This window comes from Mobula birostris, chromosome 23 (genome assembly GCF_030028105.1).
Source record: "Mobula birostris isolate sMobBir1 chromosome 23, sMobBir1.hap1, whole genome shotgun sequence".
In the NCBI taxonomy this organism is placed as follows: Eukaryota; Metazoa; Chordata; class Chondrichthyes; order Myliobatiformes; family Myliobatidae; genus Mobula; species Mobula birostris.
Window position 1 is genome coordinate 42,568,265 of NC_092392.1, and position 17,198 is coordinate 42,585,462.

General features: G+C 45.5%; 1 protein-coding gene across 1 annotated transcript in view; it reads left to right on the forward strand.

Annotated features, from left to right (window-relative positions):
• Positions 1-239: 239 nt before the first annotated feature.
• LOC140187005 (mucin-6-like) overlaps positions 240-17,198 on the forward strand; it is a 165,739-nt gene continuing 148,780 nt past the window's right edge. The window contains exon 1 of the mRNA XM_072241866.1: positions 240-492. Within this exon, the coding sequence (XP_072097967.1) occupies positions 240-492 (253 nt within the window). The remainder of the gene's footprint in view (positions 493-17,198) is intronic.

The window sequence follows — 17,198 nt, forward strand, 5'->3', positions numbered from 1 at the left end:
ATGGTCGACGATTTGGGCCGAGACCCTTCATCAGGACACCAGTGCCTGTTTGACTAGTTCCTGTGTTGGAAAATCTTGATCTGAGGTCCTTAAAGGCACATCATCTGCTTTTCAGTTCTGCTGCCATGTTCCAGATTGAAAAGGAGAGAACACAAAACCTGGGACAAGTCATTAGTTTGATGTGGCCAGGTGTTTCAGAGCCAAAAGAATAGAAGACCACAGCTTTGACCACAGTCATAATGCTCGCATCAACAACACCTTGGCAGGAGTTGGGACTTGTGCACTTGGGGAAAGGTAGTGATATTCTGCTACTCCATCTAAGACAGTTGAAATCTTCAAGTGGAACCGATGGACTAAGGAAGCGCAAGAGTTATATCAACATAAGCACTGATAGATCTTTTAACGTGGATCTGAAAGAATCACTTTCAGACAATTCCTGTTGTGAGCGCCACTCCGTGAAATTCTTTTTTATATATGCTGGTCCTTATCCAGGTAATTCAACTTTACTGTTCCTTTTGCTGTCATGTAAACCTTCATCTTTTGAGACACATCCAGTCCATTTCATGAGACTTCTTGGTGTTGAAATGATCCAAGTGGCTTCCCAAATCATGTTAGCAACTCAGAAACGTCCATCAGAAGCGATTGTATTTCTTCCATAGAGAGATACATTTGCAAACCTGAACAGTGACACTACCTGGTGACATTGAAAACACAAAATAATCTGCAGATGCTGGGGTCAAAGCAACACTCACAACGCGCTGGAGGAACTCAGCAGGTCGGGCAGCATCCATGGAAAAGATTGGTCGACGTTTCGGGCCGGAACCCTTCGTCAGGACTGCAGGGGGAAGGGGCAGAGGCCCTATAAAGAAGGTGGGGGAGGGTGGGAAGGAGAAGGCTGGTAGGTTCCAGGTGAAGAACCGGTAAGGGGAAAGATAAAGCGGTGGGGGAGGGGAAGCAGGGAGGTGATAGGCAGGAAAGGTGAAGAAGGAATAGGGGAAAACACAAAGGGTAGTAGAAGAAGTCGGAACCAAGAGGGAGGTGGTAGGCAACTGGGGGAGGAGACAGAGTGACATAGGGATAGGGGAAGGGAGGGGGAGGGAATTACCGGAAGTTGGAGAATTCTATATTCATACCAAGGGGCTGGAGACTACCTAGACGGTATATGAGGTGTTGCTCCTCCAACCTGAGTTTAGCCTCATCATGGCAGTAGAGGAGGCCATGTATGGACATATCTGAATGGGATTGGGAAGCAGAGCTGAAGTGGGTGGCTACTGGGAGATCCTGTCTGTCTTGGCGGATGGAGCGGAGGTGCTCGACGAAGCGATCCCCCAATCTGCGTTGGGTTTCACCGATGTTGAGGAGGCCGCACTGGGAGCACCAGATGCAATAGATGACCCCAACAGACTCACAAGTGAAGTGTTGCCTCACTTGGAAGTACTGTTTGGGGCCCTGAATGGTGGCAAGAGAGGAAGTGTAGGGACATGTGTAGCACTTGCACTTACAGGGATAAGTGCCGGGTGGGAGATCCGTGGGGATGGACGTGCGGATAAGTGAGTCGCGGAGGGATCGATCCCTGCGGAAGGCGGAGAGGGGTGGAGAGGGAAAGATGTGCTTAGTGGTGGGGTCCTATTGAAGGTGGCGGAAGTTGCGGAGGATAATGTGTTGGATCCGGAGGCTAGTGGGGCAGTAGGTGAGGACAAGGGAACTCTGTCCCTGTTGTGGTGGCGGGAGGATGGGGTGAGAGCCAAAGTGCGGGAAATGGAGGAGATGCGGGTGAGGGCATCATTGATCACCGTAGAAGGGAAACCACGATTCTTAAAGAGAGAGGACATTTGAGATGTCCTGGAATGGAAAACCTCATCCTCGGACCAGATGTGGCGGAGATGGAGGAACTGGGAATAGGGAATGGCATTTTTGCATGTAGTGGGGTGGGAAGAGGTACAGTCGAGGTAGTTATGAGAGAAAGTGGGCTTGTAGAAGATGTCAGTAGACAGTCTGTCTCCAGAGATGGAGACTGAGAGATCGAGAAAGGGGAGGGAAGTGTCCGAGATAGACCAAGTGAATTTGAGGGCTGGGTGGAAGTTAGAGGTAAAATCGATGAAATTGACGAGCTAAGCATGGGTGCAGGAAGCAGCACCAATGTAGTTGTCAATGTACCGAAGGAAAAGTTGGAGAGCAGTACCAGAATAGGTTTGGAGCACAGACTGTTCCACATAACCAACGAAGAGGCAGGCATAGCTAGGGCCCATGTGAGTCGAGGACCCCGACCCCTCGGACCTCGACTTCTCAGGCCTTCAGCAGGCTGAAGACCCATCCACCTCTGACTCTGACCCCGACCCAGAACCACGGCCTCCTGGACATGGGCACCAGCCCCCGGCGGGTCATAGACTCACTCGCCTCCGACTCCGACCTCAGCTCTGGGGCCCTGCAGGCTACAGGCTCCGCCACCCCCAGCTCCGGATCCAGCTCGGACCGAGATCCCGACCTTCTCTGGACTAGGACCGCTCTTACTGCCACTGGGTCTTACTGCCCGTCTGATTCCCCCACTAACCTCTTTCCTCCCCGCGACTCCCAACCTTCCCTCTACCCCTCATCACCCCTCCATTCCTCTGATCCCTCATCCTCCCCTAACCCCGCTTTCCCTGAACATCCCAACCCCCCTCTCCCTCCTGAGACCTCCCACTCTTCACCCTCCTCCGACCCCAGACCCAACCATTGCCGAATCTTTACCATCCCCCTGACCTTCCCCTCTCTGAGACAGAACGTTCTGTCCTTAGCAAGGGCCTCACTTTTGTCCCCCTCCGTCCATAACTCAGTGAGTTCCGTGCCTGCCATGACGCTGAACTCTTCTTCCGTCGCTTACATCTCCGAGCCTACTTCTTTGGCAAGGATTCCCCTCCCGCTACAGATCACCCCTTCTCCTGTCTTCAACCCTCCTCCTCCTCCTGGACACCCCGCCCAGGCCTTCTAGCTGTACTCGATCTTTTTATCTCCAACTGTCACCGAGACATCAACCGTCTCAACTTCCCCGCTCCTCTCTCCTGTTCCAACCTCACTTCCTCTAAATGCACTGTCCTCCACTCTCTCCGCACTAATCCCAACCTCACCATTAAACTCGCTGACAAAGGTGGTGCTGTAGTAGTCTGGCGGACGGACCTCTACCTCACTGAGGCCAATGGCAGCTCTCTGACACCTCCTCTTACTTACCCCTGGAACAGGACCCCACCAAAAAACATCAAGTCATTGTCTCCCATACCGTCACTGCCCTTATCAACTCCGGAGACCTTCCATCCTCAGCCACTAAACTCATAATTCCCACATCTCGTACCGCTTGGTTTTACCTCCTCCCCAAAATCCACAAGCCTGACTGTCCTGGCAGACCCATAGTTTCTGTCTGCTCCTGTCCCACCGAACTTGTATCTGCCTACCTGGACTCCATTTTGTCACCCATAGTTCAGTCTCTCCCACCTACATCCTCGATACATCCCATGCCCTCCACCTCTTCAATAACTTCCAGTTCCCCGGTCCCAATCGCTTCATTTTCACTATGGATGTCCAATCCCTATACACCTCCATTCCCCATGAAGAAGGCTTCAAAGCCCTCCGCTACTTTCTGGATAATAGACCTCACCAATTCCCCACAACCACTACCCTCCTCCGGTTGGCGGAACTGGTTCTCACACTCAATAACTTCTCTTTTGGCTCTTCCCACTTTCTTCAGACCAAGGGTGTAGCTATGGGAACTCGCATGGGCCCTAGCTATGCCTACCTCTTCGTTGGTTATGTGGAACAGTCTGTGCTCCAAACCTATTCTGGTACTGCTCCCCAACTTTTCCTTTGGTACATTGACGACTACATTGGTGCTGCTTCCTGCGCCCATGCTGAGCTCGTCAATTTCATCAACTTTACTTCTAACTTCCACCCAGCCCTCACATTCACTTGGTCTATCTCGGACACTTCCCTCCCCTTTCTCGATCTCTCAGTCTCCATCTCTGGAGACAGACTGTCCACTGACATCTTCTACAAGCCCACTGACTCTCATAACTACCTCAACTATACCTCTTCCCACCCCACCACATGCAAAAATGCCATTCCCTATTCCCAGTTCCTCTGTCTCCGCTGCATCTGGTCCGAGGATGAGGTTTTCCATTCCAGGACATCTCAAATGTCCTCTTTCTTTAAGGATCGTGGTTTCCCTTCTGCTGTCATCAATGATGCCCTCACCTGCATCTCCTCCATTTCCTGTACCTCGGCTCTCACCCTATCCTCCCGCCACCACAACAGGGACAGAGTTCCCCTTGTCCTCACCTACCACCCCACTAGCCTCCGGATCCAACACATTATCCTCTGCAACTTCTGCCACCTTCAACAGGACCCCACCACTAAGCACATCTTTCCCTCTCCACCCCTCTCCGCCTTCCGCAGGGATCGGTCCCTCCCCACGGATCTCCCACCTGGCACTTATCCCTGTAAGCGTAAGTGCTACACCTGTCCCTACACCTCCTCTCTTACCACCATTAAGGGTCCCAAACAGTACTTCCAAGTGAGGCAACACTTCACTTGTGAGTCTGTTGGGGTCACCTATTGCATCCGGTGCTCCCGGTGTGGCCTCCTCTACATCGGTGAAACCCGATGCAGATTGGGGGACTGCTTCGTCGAGTACCTCCACTCTGTCCACCACAACAGACAGGATCTCCCGGTAGCCACCCACTTCAACTCTGCTTCCCACTCCCATTCAGATATGTCCATACATGGCCTCCTCTACTGCCATGATGAGGCTAAACTCAGGTTGGAGGAGCAACACCTCATATACAGTCTAGGTGGTCTCCAGCCCCTTGATATGAACATAGAATTCTCCAACTTCCGGTAATTCCCTCCCCCTCCCTTCCCCTATCCCTATGTCACTCTGCCTTCTCCCCCAGCTGCCTACCATCTCCCTCTTGGTTCCGACTTCTTCTACTATCCATTGTGTTTTCCCCTATTCCTTCTTTGCCTTTCCTGCCTATCACCTTCCTGCTTCCCCTCCCCCACCCCTTTACCTTTCCCCTTACTGGTTTTTCACCTGGAACCTACCAGCCTTCTCCTTCCCACCCTCCCCCCACCTTCTTTATAGGGCCTCTGCCCCTTCCCCCTACAGTCCTGACGAAGGGTTCTGGCCCGAAACGTCGACTGATCTTTTCCACAGATGCTGCCCGACCTGCTGAGTTCCTCCAGTGCGTTGCGAGTGTTGCTGGTGACATTGACATTGTTCCATTTGTTGTGAGGAACCAGGCATCTAGATTTTCTGTACTTAGAGTCATAGAAAAGTACAGCACATAAGTAGGCCCTTTGACCCATCTAGTCCCTGCTGAACTATCTAAACTGGTTACTCCCATTGACCTGCTTGGGGACCATAGCCCTCCCTATCCCTACAATCAATGTGCCTATCCAAACTTCTCTTATACATTGAAATTGAGCTGGCAATAGAGTCTTTACTGTGATCATAATCCTCCAAAATATTTGTCATGGCCTTGAAAAAACAGGTGGACATGACATCTGCAGCCCTTGAATTATGTTCCAATCCCAAATCAGTATTACATCAAGGTAGACACAAGAGATTCTGCAGATGCTGAAAATCTTGATGAACACACACAAAGTGTTGGATGAACTCAGTAGAATAAGCAACATCTATGGAGAAGAATAAACAGTCGATGTTTAGGTCCAAAACCCTTCATCAGAACTGGAGAGGAAGGGGGAAGAAGCCAGAACAAAGGTGTGGGGTGGCAGGTAATGGGTGAAGCCAAGTGAGGGAGAAGGTATTGGGGGTAGAGGAGGAAGGATGAAGTAAGAAGCTAAGAGATGGAAGAGGTAACGGTCTGAAGAAGTAAGAATCAGAAAAGGTAGGACAGTGGATCATGGAAGGAGGAGGAGAATCAGAGGGAGGTGATGGACAGTTGAGCAGAAGAGAAGGGATAAGAGGGGAGCCAGAATGGGGAATAAAAAAAGATAGGAGGAGAAAGTACCTTAAGTTATAGATATTCATGCCATCAGGTTGGAGGCTACCCAGACAGAATTTGAAGTGTTGCTCCTCCAACCTGACAGTGCCCTCAACATGGATGCCATCGGCCAACATGTTGGAATGAGAATGGGAAACCTCACCTATTGTGGCCAACAGAGTGGTGATGCTCAAAGAAACGGTCTCCCCATCTACGTCAGGTCTCATCAATGTAGAGGAGGCTGTACTGGGAGCACAGATGCAGTAGATGAACAGGACAGACTCGCAGATGAAGTGCCACCTCAGCTGGAATGACTGTTTGGGGCCCTGAACGATAGTGTGGGAGGAGGTGAAGGGGCAGATGAAATGCTTCTTCTGCATTCTAACTGGCTGCATCACCGTCTGGTGTTCAGGGTTGGTGGCAACTGTACAGGATCGAAAGAAGCTCCAGAAATTTGTGAACTCATTCAGCTCCAATATGGACACTAGCCTCTGCAGAGCATCTTCAAGGAACGATTCCTCAAAAAGGCAGCATCCGTCATTAAGGACTCTCATCTCCCGAGACGTGCTCTCTTCTTATTATTACCATCAGGGGGGAGGTATCGGAGCCTGAAAGCACACACTCAATGATTCAGTAACAGCTTCTTCCTCTCTGCCATTAGAATTCTGAATGGACATTGACCCCATGAACACTACCTCACTATTTTTTTTGCATTACTAATTTTATTTAACTATAAACTGTAATTCAGTTTTTATTATTATGCATTATTATAATGTATAGTTTTAATAATTATAATAATAGTTATAATAATCATAATAATTGTCATAATAATTGTCATTTATATCAGTTTTAATAATAGTTTTTATTGTTATGTATTTCAACGTATTGCTGCCGCAGAAGCAAAATATTTCGTGACATAGGCAGGTGATATTAAACCTGATTCTGAATTTGATGAAATAGATCTGATAAGCTGCACTGGTGTGGGAAGCAGCTCCAATGCAGTTGTCAGCATAGTGTATAAAGAATTGTGGAGCATTACCTTTGTAGGTTTGGAACATGGACTGTTCCATGTAGTCGATGAAAAGGCAGGCATAGCTGGGGCCCTTGGGGGTACCCATGGATACACCTTGGGTTAGCAGAAAATGGGTGGAGCCAGAAGAGAAGTTGTTGAAGGTGAGAACCAGTTCTGCCAGATCGAGAAGGTGGTGGCACAAGGGAATTGTTTAGATCTGTTGTCCAGAAAGAAGCAAAGGGTTTAAAGGCTTTTTCTGATGGGGGATAGAAATGTATGGGGCTTACTACATCTCTATTGCTGTATTTTGTTCTTAATGCCAAGATACAGTCAGATCAATAGATAGCTTTGTGCTGAGTCAATATCTTCAAGCTCTAAAAGAATGCTTTTCTTACAAATGTATTTGTTTATATCGGGTCCCCTCCTTTTACCAGCCTAAGTTTCCACAAATAACGCACAATATATAAAGATATGGCCATAATAAATAATGGCAAACAAGAGAAAATCTGCAGATCCTGGAAATCAAAGTAATACACACAAAATTTTGGAGGAACTCAGTTGGTCAGGCAGCACCTAACATAACCTATTTGGAAAAAGTTAAGGGTTGTTGCATAGCATGACATATAATAATGAAATGCTCACCAATCTACTTTGAATTGGTTGCTATGTGATTCTGAGTTATCAACGAATTTTTGAAGAAAGCACAGAAAAATATGTGAGGCTCCCAGCCCAAAACGTTGACTGTACCTCTTCCTATAGATGCTGCCTGGCCTGCTGCGTTCACCAGCAACTTTTATGTGTGTTGCTTGAAATTCCAGCATCTGCAGATTTCCTCCTGTTTGAGGCTCCCTTAAATAGCATTGGTACCCAAAGGTGAATTAAAATACCACAATTTCCTACAGACATAGGAATATATTATAATGGAAGAAAATGTAAAAGAATCAGCAACTTAGATCAGTGTTTGATTTACTTCTTTATGTGGAATTGCTTGCATGAATCCCATTGTTGACCCATTAACTTTATTCTTTGAATCTGCCTTGCTGCTACGTCTCCAACAGTATTTTTTTGCCTCACCCCTGTCAGTACTTGTAGTTGCTCACCTGACACAATGATTAGACCACTTTGGATTCATCTCCTCTCTAGACAAAAGGCAACTATCTCTTGAAGTTGTTCCACCCTGTGTTAATATTAGACATTGCTTAGAGTCACATTATTGCTATCAGAAATACGAGGGGTGATTGATAAGTTTGTGGCCTAAGGTAGAATGAGTCAGTTTTAGAAAACCAAGCACATTTATTTTTCAACATAGTCCTCTCCTACACACTTAGTCCAGCAGTCGTGGAGCATACGGATCCCTTCTTTGTAGAAGTGGTCCACGGCAGGGGTGATTGATAAGTTTGTGGCCTAGGGTAGAAGGAGGTGAGTTATTAACTTCAAACATTCTGCATTAACACTCAAAGAGTTGAACTGCACGTGCATGTAAGGAGAGCTGTATAACTCATCTCCTTCCACCTTAGGGCACAAACTTATCAATCACTCCTGCTGTGGACCACCTGGAGGTCCAAGACGCTCTCGTTACATGCATGTGCAGTTCAACTCTTTGAGTGATAATGCAGAAAGTTTGAAGTTAATAACTCACCTCCTTCTACCCTAGGCCACGAACTTATCAATCATCCTTGCTGTGGACCACTTTCTGGAGGTCCAAGACACTGACTTCTACAAAGCAGGGATCCGTATGCTCCACAACCGCTGGTCTAAGTGTGTAAATATAGGGAAAATAAATGTGCTAGGTTTTCTAAAATCGACTTCTTCTACCTTAGGCCATGAACTTATCAATCATCCCTGGTATCTTTTGTTGGAATAGATCATTCATGATTAAAGTAATGGTTATATATTATGCTGGTGGGACTGTTTGTCCCATCAGGGAAGAGGCCACACAACATCCACATCAGGACCACTAGACTACTTCCCCCAAGCTGTTAGGCTGATGCCACACATTTTAATTCCACGTCCCACTCCCATTCTGACATGTCTATCCACGGCCTCCTCTACTGTAAAGATGAAGCCACACTCAGGTTGGAGGAACAACACTTTATATTCCGTCTGGGTAGCCTCCAACCTGATGGCATGAACATTGACTTCTCTAACTTCCGCTAATGCCCCACCTCCCCCTCGTACCCCATCCGTGATTTATTTATATACAAACATTCTTTCTCTCTCTCTCCTTTTTCTCCCAAACACAAAATAATCTGCAGATTATTTCTCCCTTTTTCTCCCTCTGTCCCTCTCACTATACCTCTTGTGCATCCTCTGGGTTTTTCCCTCCCTCCCCCTTTTCTTTCTCACTGGGCCTCCTGTCTCATGATCCTCTCATATCCCTTTTGCCAATCACCTGTCCAGCTCTTGGCTCCATCCCTCCCCCTCCTGTCTTCTCCTATCATTTTGGATCTCCCCTCCCCCTCTCAAATCTCTTACTAGCTCTTCTTTCAGTTAGTCCTGACGAAGGGTCTCGGCCCGAAACGTCGACTGTACCTCTTCCTAGAGATGCTGCCTGGCCTGCTGCGTTCACCAGCAACTTTGATGTGTGTTGGCTGATCAATATCTCCACCCATTACCCAACTCCACTACTACATACAGTACACACAAACTAGCGCTTCAACTAGGTGCAATCAGTCTATTTATAAAATTGTTACTTTTTTATATTTAATGAGTTTTTCATTTTTATTGTGTTTTTATACTGCAACAGATCCGGAATAACAATCACTTTTTTTCCCTTTACACTCATGTACTGCAGAATGACAATAAACAATCCTGAATCTTGAATCTTGAAAATATTAGAACATTTACCAAACCAGGGGGACATATTCTTTTGGAAGACCTTTCTCAATAATCTTACCTTAAGCACCTAAAAGACTTGTGTTTAAATATGACCTGGTTTTATTCTTGAGTCTAGACTCTGGATTGTGGAGCTTGCAATTGCCCAGCCAACATGACCAATGTTTGACAAAACAGTAATTCAAGAGCCCCATTTGAACAAATGAGGGAGATACTCACTCATTGTGAACTCATTTGTCATATCAGGTCCCTTGTGGGCTTTATAGTCCTAATGAAGTTATTCAGCAGCCTGATGTGTGTTTATCGGCTATTACCCATTCTACCTATAAAAGAGAGGTAGAAGAGTAATGCATTACTATTCTCTGTCTACAGGTGTCGTACTTTACCTATTTGCCTCACTTATCTTTCTTCTGGACTGCTGGGAGATATATAAACATATCTGTTATGGTAGTAGGGCATAGAAATACTGACTTGGAGAACATACCTGTTCTCATATCTACTAATTTGTAATTCAACATAATATTCCTGCAAATTGAGAAATGCATTCTCATTGTGTGCATCCATGTGAATAGCCATATTTTTTGTCTAAAGAGCAAAGAGTTGTCATACAAGGAAACAACGACAATTTTTCATTTTATCTTAATGTTGATGGTGTGGATCTCTGTCAACAGTAGGTCAATATAACTAGTTTTAACTACTACCTTGGGGAGTACAGAAAAAGTCCGATTCTAGGAAACCGGGTCACAGTGACCTCATAAATATAATTGCACTGTTTTATGAATCGATGGTAAAATGTGCTCCAGAAAGCAGAGATTATTCACCACTTCCTGATAAGGCTCCTTACACCAAAATATATGAAATCGAGCAGGTCACATGGCTCCTTCGGTCTTGGTTAACAATTCAATCTGATCATGACTGACGTTTTATCTCACATCTTCACTCAAGCCTGTTCCCATATCCCTTATGATTCCCAGATGTGTCCTGCTATACTACAACAGGGAATTGTTAAAATATTCCTTTTCCCTATTGTTGCCATAACTTTGGAAATTCTGGGCAGTTTTTCAGTCTTGGTCTCATACATGACACATGCTTGGTCTAAGTGTTACGTTTATTCTGTTTTGCAAATTGTATTCCATTTCTAAAATTTTTGTAAGTTTGATACCTGTCATATTTTGGATGAACTTCTGGTTTTTCACAATGAGTTTTTTCAAACAAGCCAGAAAGATTTCAGCAGGCAGTGAATAACTTGGAGAGTTTCTGGTGAGTTCGTATTGGTGCGCAGAAATAGCCAGTACCACAATGTGCTCCTCAGATCAATTTAAATGAAAAATGTATGTGGTGGAAAGTTAATGGTTTACAGCAAGTTCCGCAAAATATGTGGTACTCTTTCAAAGTCTTCTGCACTTCCCAAGGAAAGGAACATTTGTGAAGTTTATTTCATTGGTCTTGAAAGGAACCAAAAACTCTTTCTCTTAAGCCCTCCTCAGGCAGATCCCCATTAGGTAATAACTTGACCCCAATTTTTCTCTGAGTCTCCCTCTATCCCTGGTAGAGGATTCTGAATCCCCATACTCAGCACCCATCTGACCTTCTGCACCTTCTGATCTGCTAACCTGGCTCATGGTTGGTCTTCCGCCGAACCTTCTCATTACCTTCCCTGCTGTCGATCATTGACCATCCTACCCAACCTTCTCCCCTGCACCGAACATTGACGTTATTCCTACCTCCTCACCCTGCACTGTCCAGGGAATCATCCCTTCTATTAATAGGCTTGACCTCTTTATTGTTGCTACCTATCAAATATCCTTGTCCCACACTTTCTGACCGATCCTCCTCACTCCTAACCTTTTGCCTCTCTGCTTTCAAATACCTAGACACAGAGACGAATTAGCTGTCAGAAGGGTGAGGTAAATTGCTAAATTATATTGGTAAATTGGTTTACTATTGTCAAATGCACTAAGGTATAGTGAAAAAGACATTGTTTTTCATGCCAGCCATACAGATCATTCCATCACATCAGTGCATTGAGGTAGTATGAACAAAAAGCAATAACAGAATGCAGAATTAAGTATTATTGTTGCAGTGAAGGTACAACGTAGGTAGACAAAATGACGTAACACCATGACAAGGTAGATTGTGGGGTCAGAAGTCCATCTTATTGTACCGTACAAGGGAACTGTCAATCGAGCCAGGTGTACTTTCAGGCTTTTGTATCTCCTACCTGATAGTGTGGACTTTTAGAAACTATAAATTACAAGAAGTATATATATAAAAATTATGTTATATTTAATAAGTAGTGCAAAAAGAGAGAGGGAAAATACTGAGGTAGTGCTCATTCAGAAAGGTCAAGGGTGGGTGGGTCTTTGATTATATTGGCTGCTGTACTGAGGCAGTGAGAAGTAGAGACAGGGTCTGTAGAGGGGCCGGTGTTTTTGCTGTCGTGCAGAGCTGTGCCCACAATTCTGTGCAGTTTCTTGCAGCTGTGGGCAAAGCAATTGTCATGTCAATTTGTGATATTTCCGGATAGGATCTTTCTATGACGCATCCATAAAAATTGGTGAAGCTCAAAGGGGACATAACAAATTTCTTTAGCCTGCTGAGGAAGTAGGGCTCTTCTTTGGCCATGGCATCTACCTGGTTGGATCAGGACAGGCTGTTGGTGATGTTCACTCCAAGGAACTTGAAGCTTTCAATTTTCTTAACGTCGTCAGAACCATGTGTACCATCCCACTTCCTGCTCTTTTGCTTTGCTGACATTGAAGGAAAGGTTTTTGCGGTAATTATTGCTTGTAGTTGAAATGGGATATGGGGTAGGGAGTGGGAAGCTGACGATGAATTGGTCTGGCAAGTAAGAGAAACTGGAAGCTGATCTTGAATAAAACATAAAGTTTTGGAGATAGGCAGCCGGTCAGGCAGCATCTGTGGAGAGAGAAACAGAGTCAGTGTTTAAAGTTGATGACCTTTCATCAAAATTGGTTTTCTTCCCAAGCCTCTCTAGGACGATGTAAATTCTATCCAGTGCACAAGATGGACTTCCTGTACTGCAAGCAGCCAGGAATTCTGGGTCAGGACTGCTAACTCTTTATAATTTTCCAGATGAACACATGAGAGCCATTCAAAATATTAAGGGCTTGGATGAGGTGGAATTTGTGAAATGTGTCCAGGAAAGTTTCCTGAGTCAATACATAGAGATCACTACTTGGGACAGTGCAATACTGCATCTTCCCTTAGGAACAAGGCAGGGCATGTTACAGTCACGGAGTCTGGGCCCTCTTGAAGTAGCTTGTTGATTGGGAGGGGTGTGGCCCAGAGGAACGTTCTTGGGTCCTAGATCAACATATCCTGACAAGTCTTTCATTTGGGACTTCCAGTGGGCACAGGTCAATGGCGCCTTGGGAGCAGCATCTAGGTCACAACTGCAGACACTGCTGCGGAGTCTGGGTGTTCTTGCTAGTGGGCAGCTGAAAGAAGACGGCAATCACGCAAATGAGAATGCACAAATTCCAGGCAATTATGGCTTCTTTGTAATTGTATTTAACCCTCTTCCTTTTGTTTCAGTCTTGTTAAGTCTTGATCGAAGCATAGTGACGATAACACTCCCTGCTTACCTTAGTCCACATTCCAGGCAAAAAGATTAGTGACTTCGATAGATGCTGTAAAAGGAATAGTATTCATTTAGTTCTAGGTTACTGCTTTCAAGCCTTGGTGGCAACTTTATTTTTTAGTTAGTTTGAGAGTTTTTAGTTAGCCGCCCTGTTGACCTAGTGTTGATTATTTCCCCAGTTCAGTAGAGTTCTTATTAAAGTCCAGTGAACTGTTCACTCCCTGTCTGTGTCTTTCCCTCTGCACTTGCACCATCACTGAACTCTTGTTGGGACAAGTTAGTGAAGTTACGGTCTGGGGGCACTTTGGTTCTAGCGACCATTATTCTCTTAGTTTTAAGGTAGCTATGGAAAAGGACAGGTCCACTTTTAAACAGAAGCAGGGCTAATTTGGTGGAAATTAGGCAAGATCAATCAAGTGTTGACTGGATGGGCCTGTATGAAGGGAAAAGAACAAGCGTCAAATGGGAGGCTTTTCAGAGTGTGATATCAGATGTCCTGGAGCCCGCTACTGTACCCCTGTTAGGGTGAAGGGTGAATGCGGTAGGTTTCGGGAAATTTGTCTGTTGAGAGATAATGAAATTTTGTTCAAGAAAATGAAGGAAGCATACGTTAGGAACCTGAAGGGTAACTTTTTCACACCAGGAGGGTGGTGAGTACATGGAATGATCCCCAGTGAAAGTGGTTGTACAGGCTGTACAATAGTATCATTCAAGAAACACTTGGATGATATGTGGAGGAGCAGAACTTAGGGGAATATGAGCCAAATGAAGGAAACTAGGGCCAGTTGAGTGAACGCTGTGGTTAGCAAGGACTCGTTGAGTGGAAGAGGGTATAATCTTGTTGTTTTGTTCTATGACTCCATGAGACCTTCACAGTTTGAAGGATGTGCCAAAACGTAAGAAGGAGAAAGGCATTTTATTAAGGCACAAAAATCACGTGAATTGCTTCCTGCCGGATTTTGTTGCCAATGAGTTTTTTGCAATGTTAATCACAATACAAAGAGAGGTGGGTTGGAGTCTAGTTATGTTCAGAGGTATGTAGTGTGTGGACTTGATGTTTTGCGATTTTAATGAATTGTGACTCAGGTGCATATTTTGTTTCAGATGCCAGATTACAATTGAATAAACTTGCAGTTTGCAGGTTGATTATCTGAATGGTTGAGTCTACTACATGATCCATGGCTGCTTATAATGTTGTGGTTCATAATGACAACCCTCAGACTGCATCTATTGTATTTTCAGTTTTATACAAATGATGCGTCATGAATGGAAAATATCCTTAATATGTAATGGTTCATTGGACATGGACTATGTGAGTTTCACACCCACTCACCTGCCTATCATACCCACAAATAAGCTCCATTTAAAGGGTTATGAAAGATAGATGATAACAGTCTTTTCCATTGGGTGGGGGAGACCAAAAGTAGAGGGCATACATTTAAGATGGGGAGGGAAGATTGATAAGGGACCTATGGGGCACCTTTCTCATACAGGAGTGCTGAGCGTATAAGAACAAGCTGCCAGAGGAAGTGGCACAATCTCGATTTCTCTTTCTGGTTAAAAAGAAAATTTCCTCCCCCTCCCCTCTTCTATTCTCCAATCTGGCTCTTACCTCTTCTCACCTGCCTATCACTTCTCCTGGGTCCCCTCCTCCTAATCTCCTGCCCTATCAGATTCCTTCTTCTTCAACTCTTTACCTTTCTCACCTGCCCAACTTCACCTATCACCTTCCAGCTAGACCTCACCTTTTTGTTCTGATACCTTACCCTTTCCTTTTCAGTCCTGAAGAAGGGCCCCAGTTCGAAACGTCAACTGTTTATTTATTTCCATAGGTGCTGTCTGACCTGTTGAGTTCCTCCAGCATTTTGTGCGTGTTGCTTCATCTAAACAAGGTATGAGGCACCAAGTCCTTGTCCCATTTTATACATAAGATCCAAGCTGCCTGTATTTGATTTCACTGGTAACTTAGCAACCAGCTGCTAGAGAGTTTACTTAGCAACTGCAGAAAAATTAACCATCAGAAAATTGGTCTGAGCATGTCTGGGTGTAATCCACTCGAGCATGTCCTATGCTCTTTCAGAGTTAAAAGTGCTTTGGATTCAGATTAACCTTTTGTCATATGCACCATGTTACAATGAAATTGCTTGCTCACAATAAGCACACAGTGCAAACATTATACATGGTAATAACAAATACAATAGATACTGTGACAAACACAAAACAGAATGGTGTCAAGATTATTGTCAATCTGAAAGTACTGCAAAATTAAATACTAAGTGAAAATTGCAGAATAACTAAGTGAGGTAGAATTAAGAGCCTGAGAATGAAGCAGCACCACTAGGAAGGTGATGTGAAAGAGACGATTGTTTCAGAAGTCCAATAGCAGTGTGGAAGAAACAGTTCTTAAGTCTGATTATCTGGACTTTCAAGAGTCAGGATCTTTGGATATGACCCAAGTGCGGGGGGTGGGGGGAGGGAGGGAGAGAGAGAGAGAGAGAGAGAGAGAGAGAGAGAGAGACTGAAGTGGGTCAATAGATCAGTGACTTTAATGTGAACTGTTGCAGAATTTAAAGGAAAAGAAAAACACTAAATGCTCGGTCAACAGGGCCGTTAACTAAAACTTGCAAACTGAAAGTTAAACGCTAACACTGCAATTGGAGGCAATAACTAAGTACAAATGAACATAACTTTCTCCTTTACAGCGTCAGTGAAACAGTAGTCCCCTTTCCCGGGACGAGTAAGTGGGTAAGCAGGAAAGGTAAACGTTGCTGTGCTTTTGGTCAAGTCTTGATAAGGCTACAACAAAATGGAGGGAGTTAAATCCCATCATAATGAAACAGTGAGCTATCTGACGAGTACAAGTGCTGAACCTGTTGCACAGCCCACCTGTGGAGGCACGCAGACTTTGCAGCTGAGTCCGTGGCTATGACAGGGCTCTCCCTCTCGAGGTGCCACAGACCTGTGTCTGCTGCAAGTCCTGGATGAGAGATTTGGCCAGGATGCCACAGGCCAGTATCCAAGTACGTCCCTCAGGACCATACCCACGAGATACTGGACCTTGTCCTGCACCCAGCGGGATGCCAGGAGGCACTACGAAGTATAGACCAGGGAACCATCCACCAAGAGGGGAGGAGGGGGAGATGGAGTGACTGGAGCCGGTGAGGAGGTAGTAATTGGTTTGAGCTGGGAAGCATGGGTCACTGGGCAGATATGGCCAGTACCCTGAGGTCGATCATTCAGGGCATTGACATTGATCTTTTCTCTCAATTTCTGAGTTGGAACTCCCCATCTTTGAGCCAAAGAGATGTAAATGAGATTCCCAGCTGCCCTGGAGTCAATAAACGCCCGAGGTTCATGGGTACAAGACGTCCACGACAAGGAAGCTAGGAGCATCATTCCGTGGGGGGAAGCCGATTGCAGGGTAGAGCCAACCCATCAGGACTCCTCCCCTTGCTGACAGTATCCTCTTTTACTGAAAGCTTAGGACATGATGCCTGGAAATGTCCTGCATCCCCACAATAGAGGCAGTAACCAGCTCTCCTGCACCGATCTTGTTCTTCCTGAGATAGGTGGAGGTGGATGTGGCCCTCTTGCATAGGCTCTTTCTTGGACTGAGTGCTGGGTGGCGAGGGAGAGGGTGGAGACAGACTGTGAGTCAGCCAGTAGGATGTTTGGGCCATTCTTTTCCCTGTGCCACTCAGTTACCCAGTCATCAGCTCAAATAGCCAGATTAATCAGGTCATCCAAACTGTCCTGCTTGTTGTGCACTGTG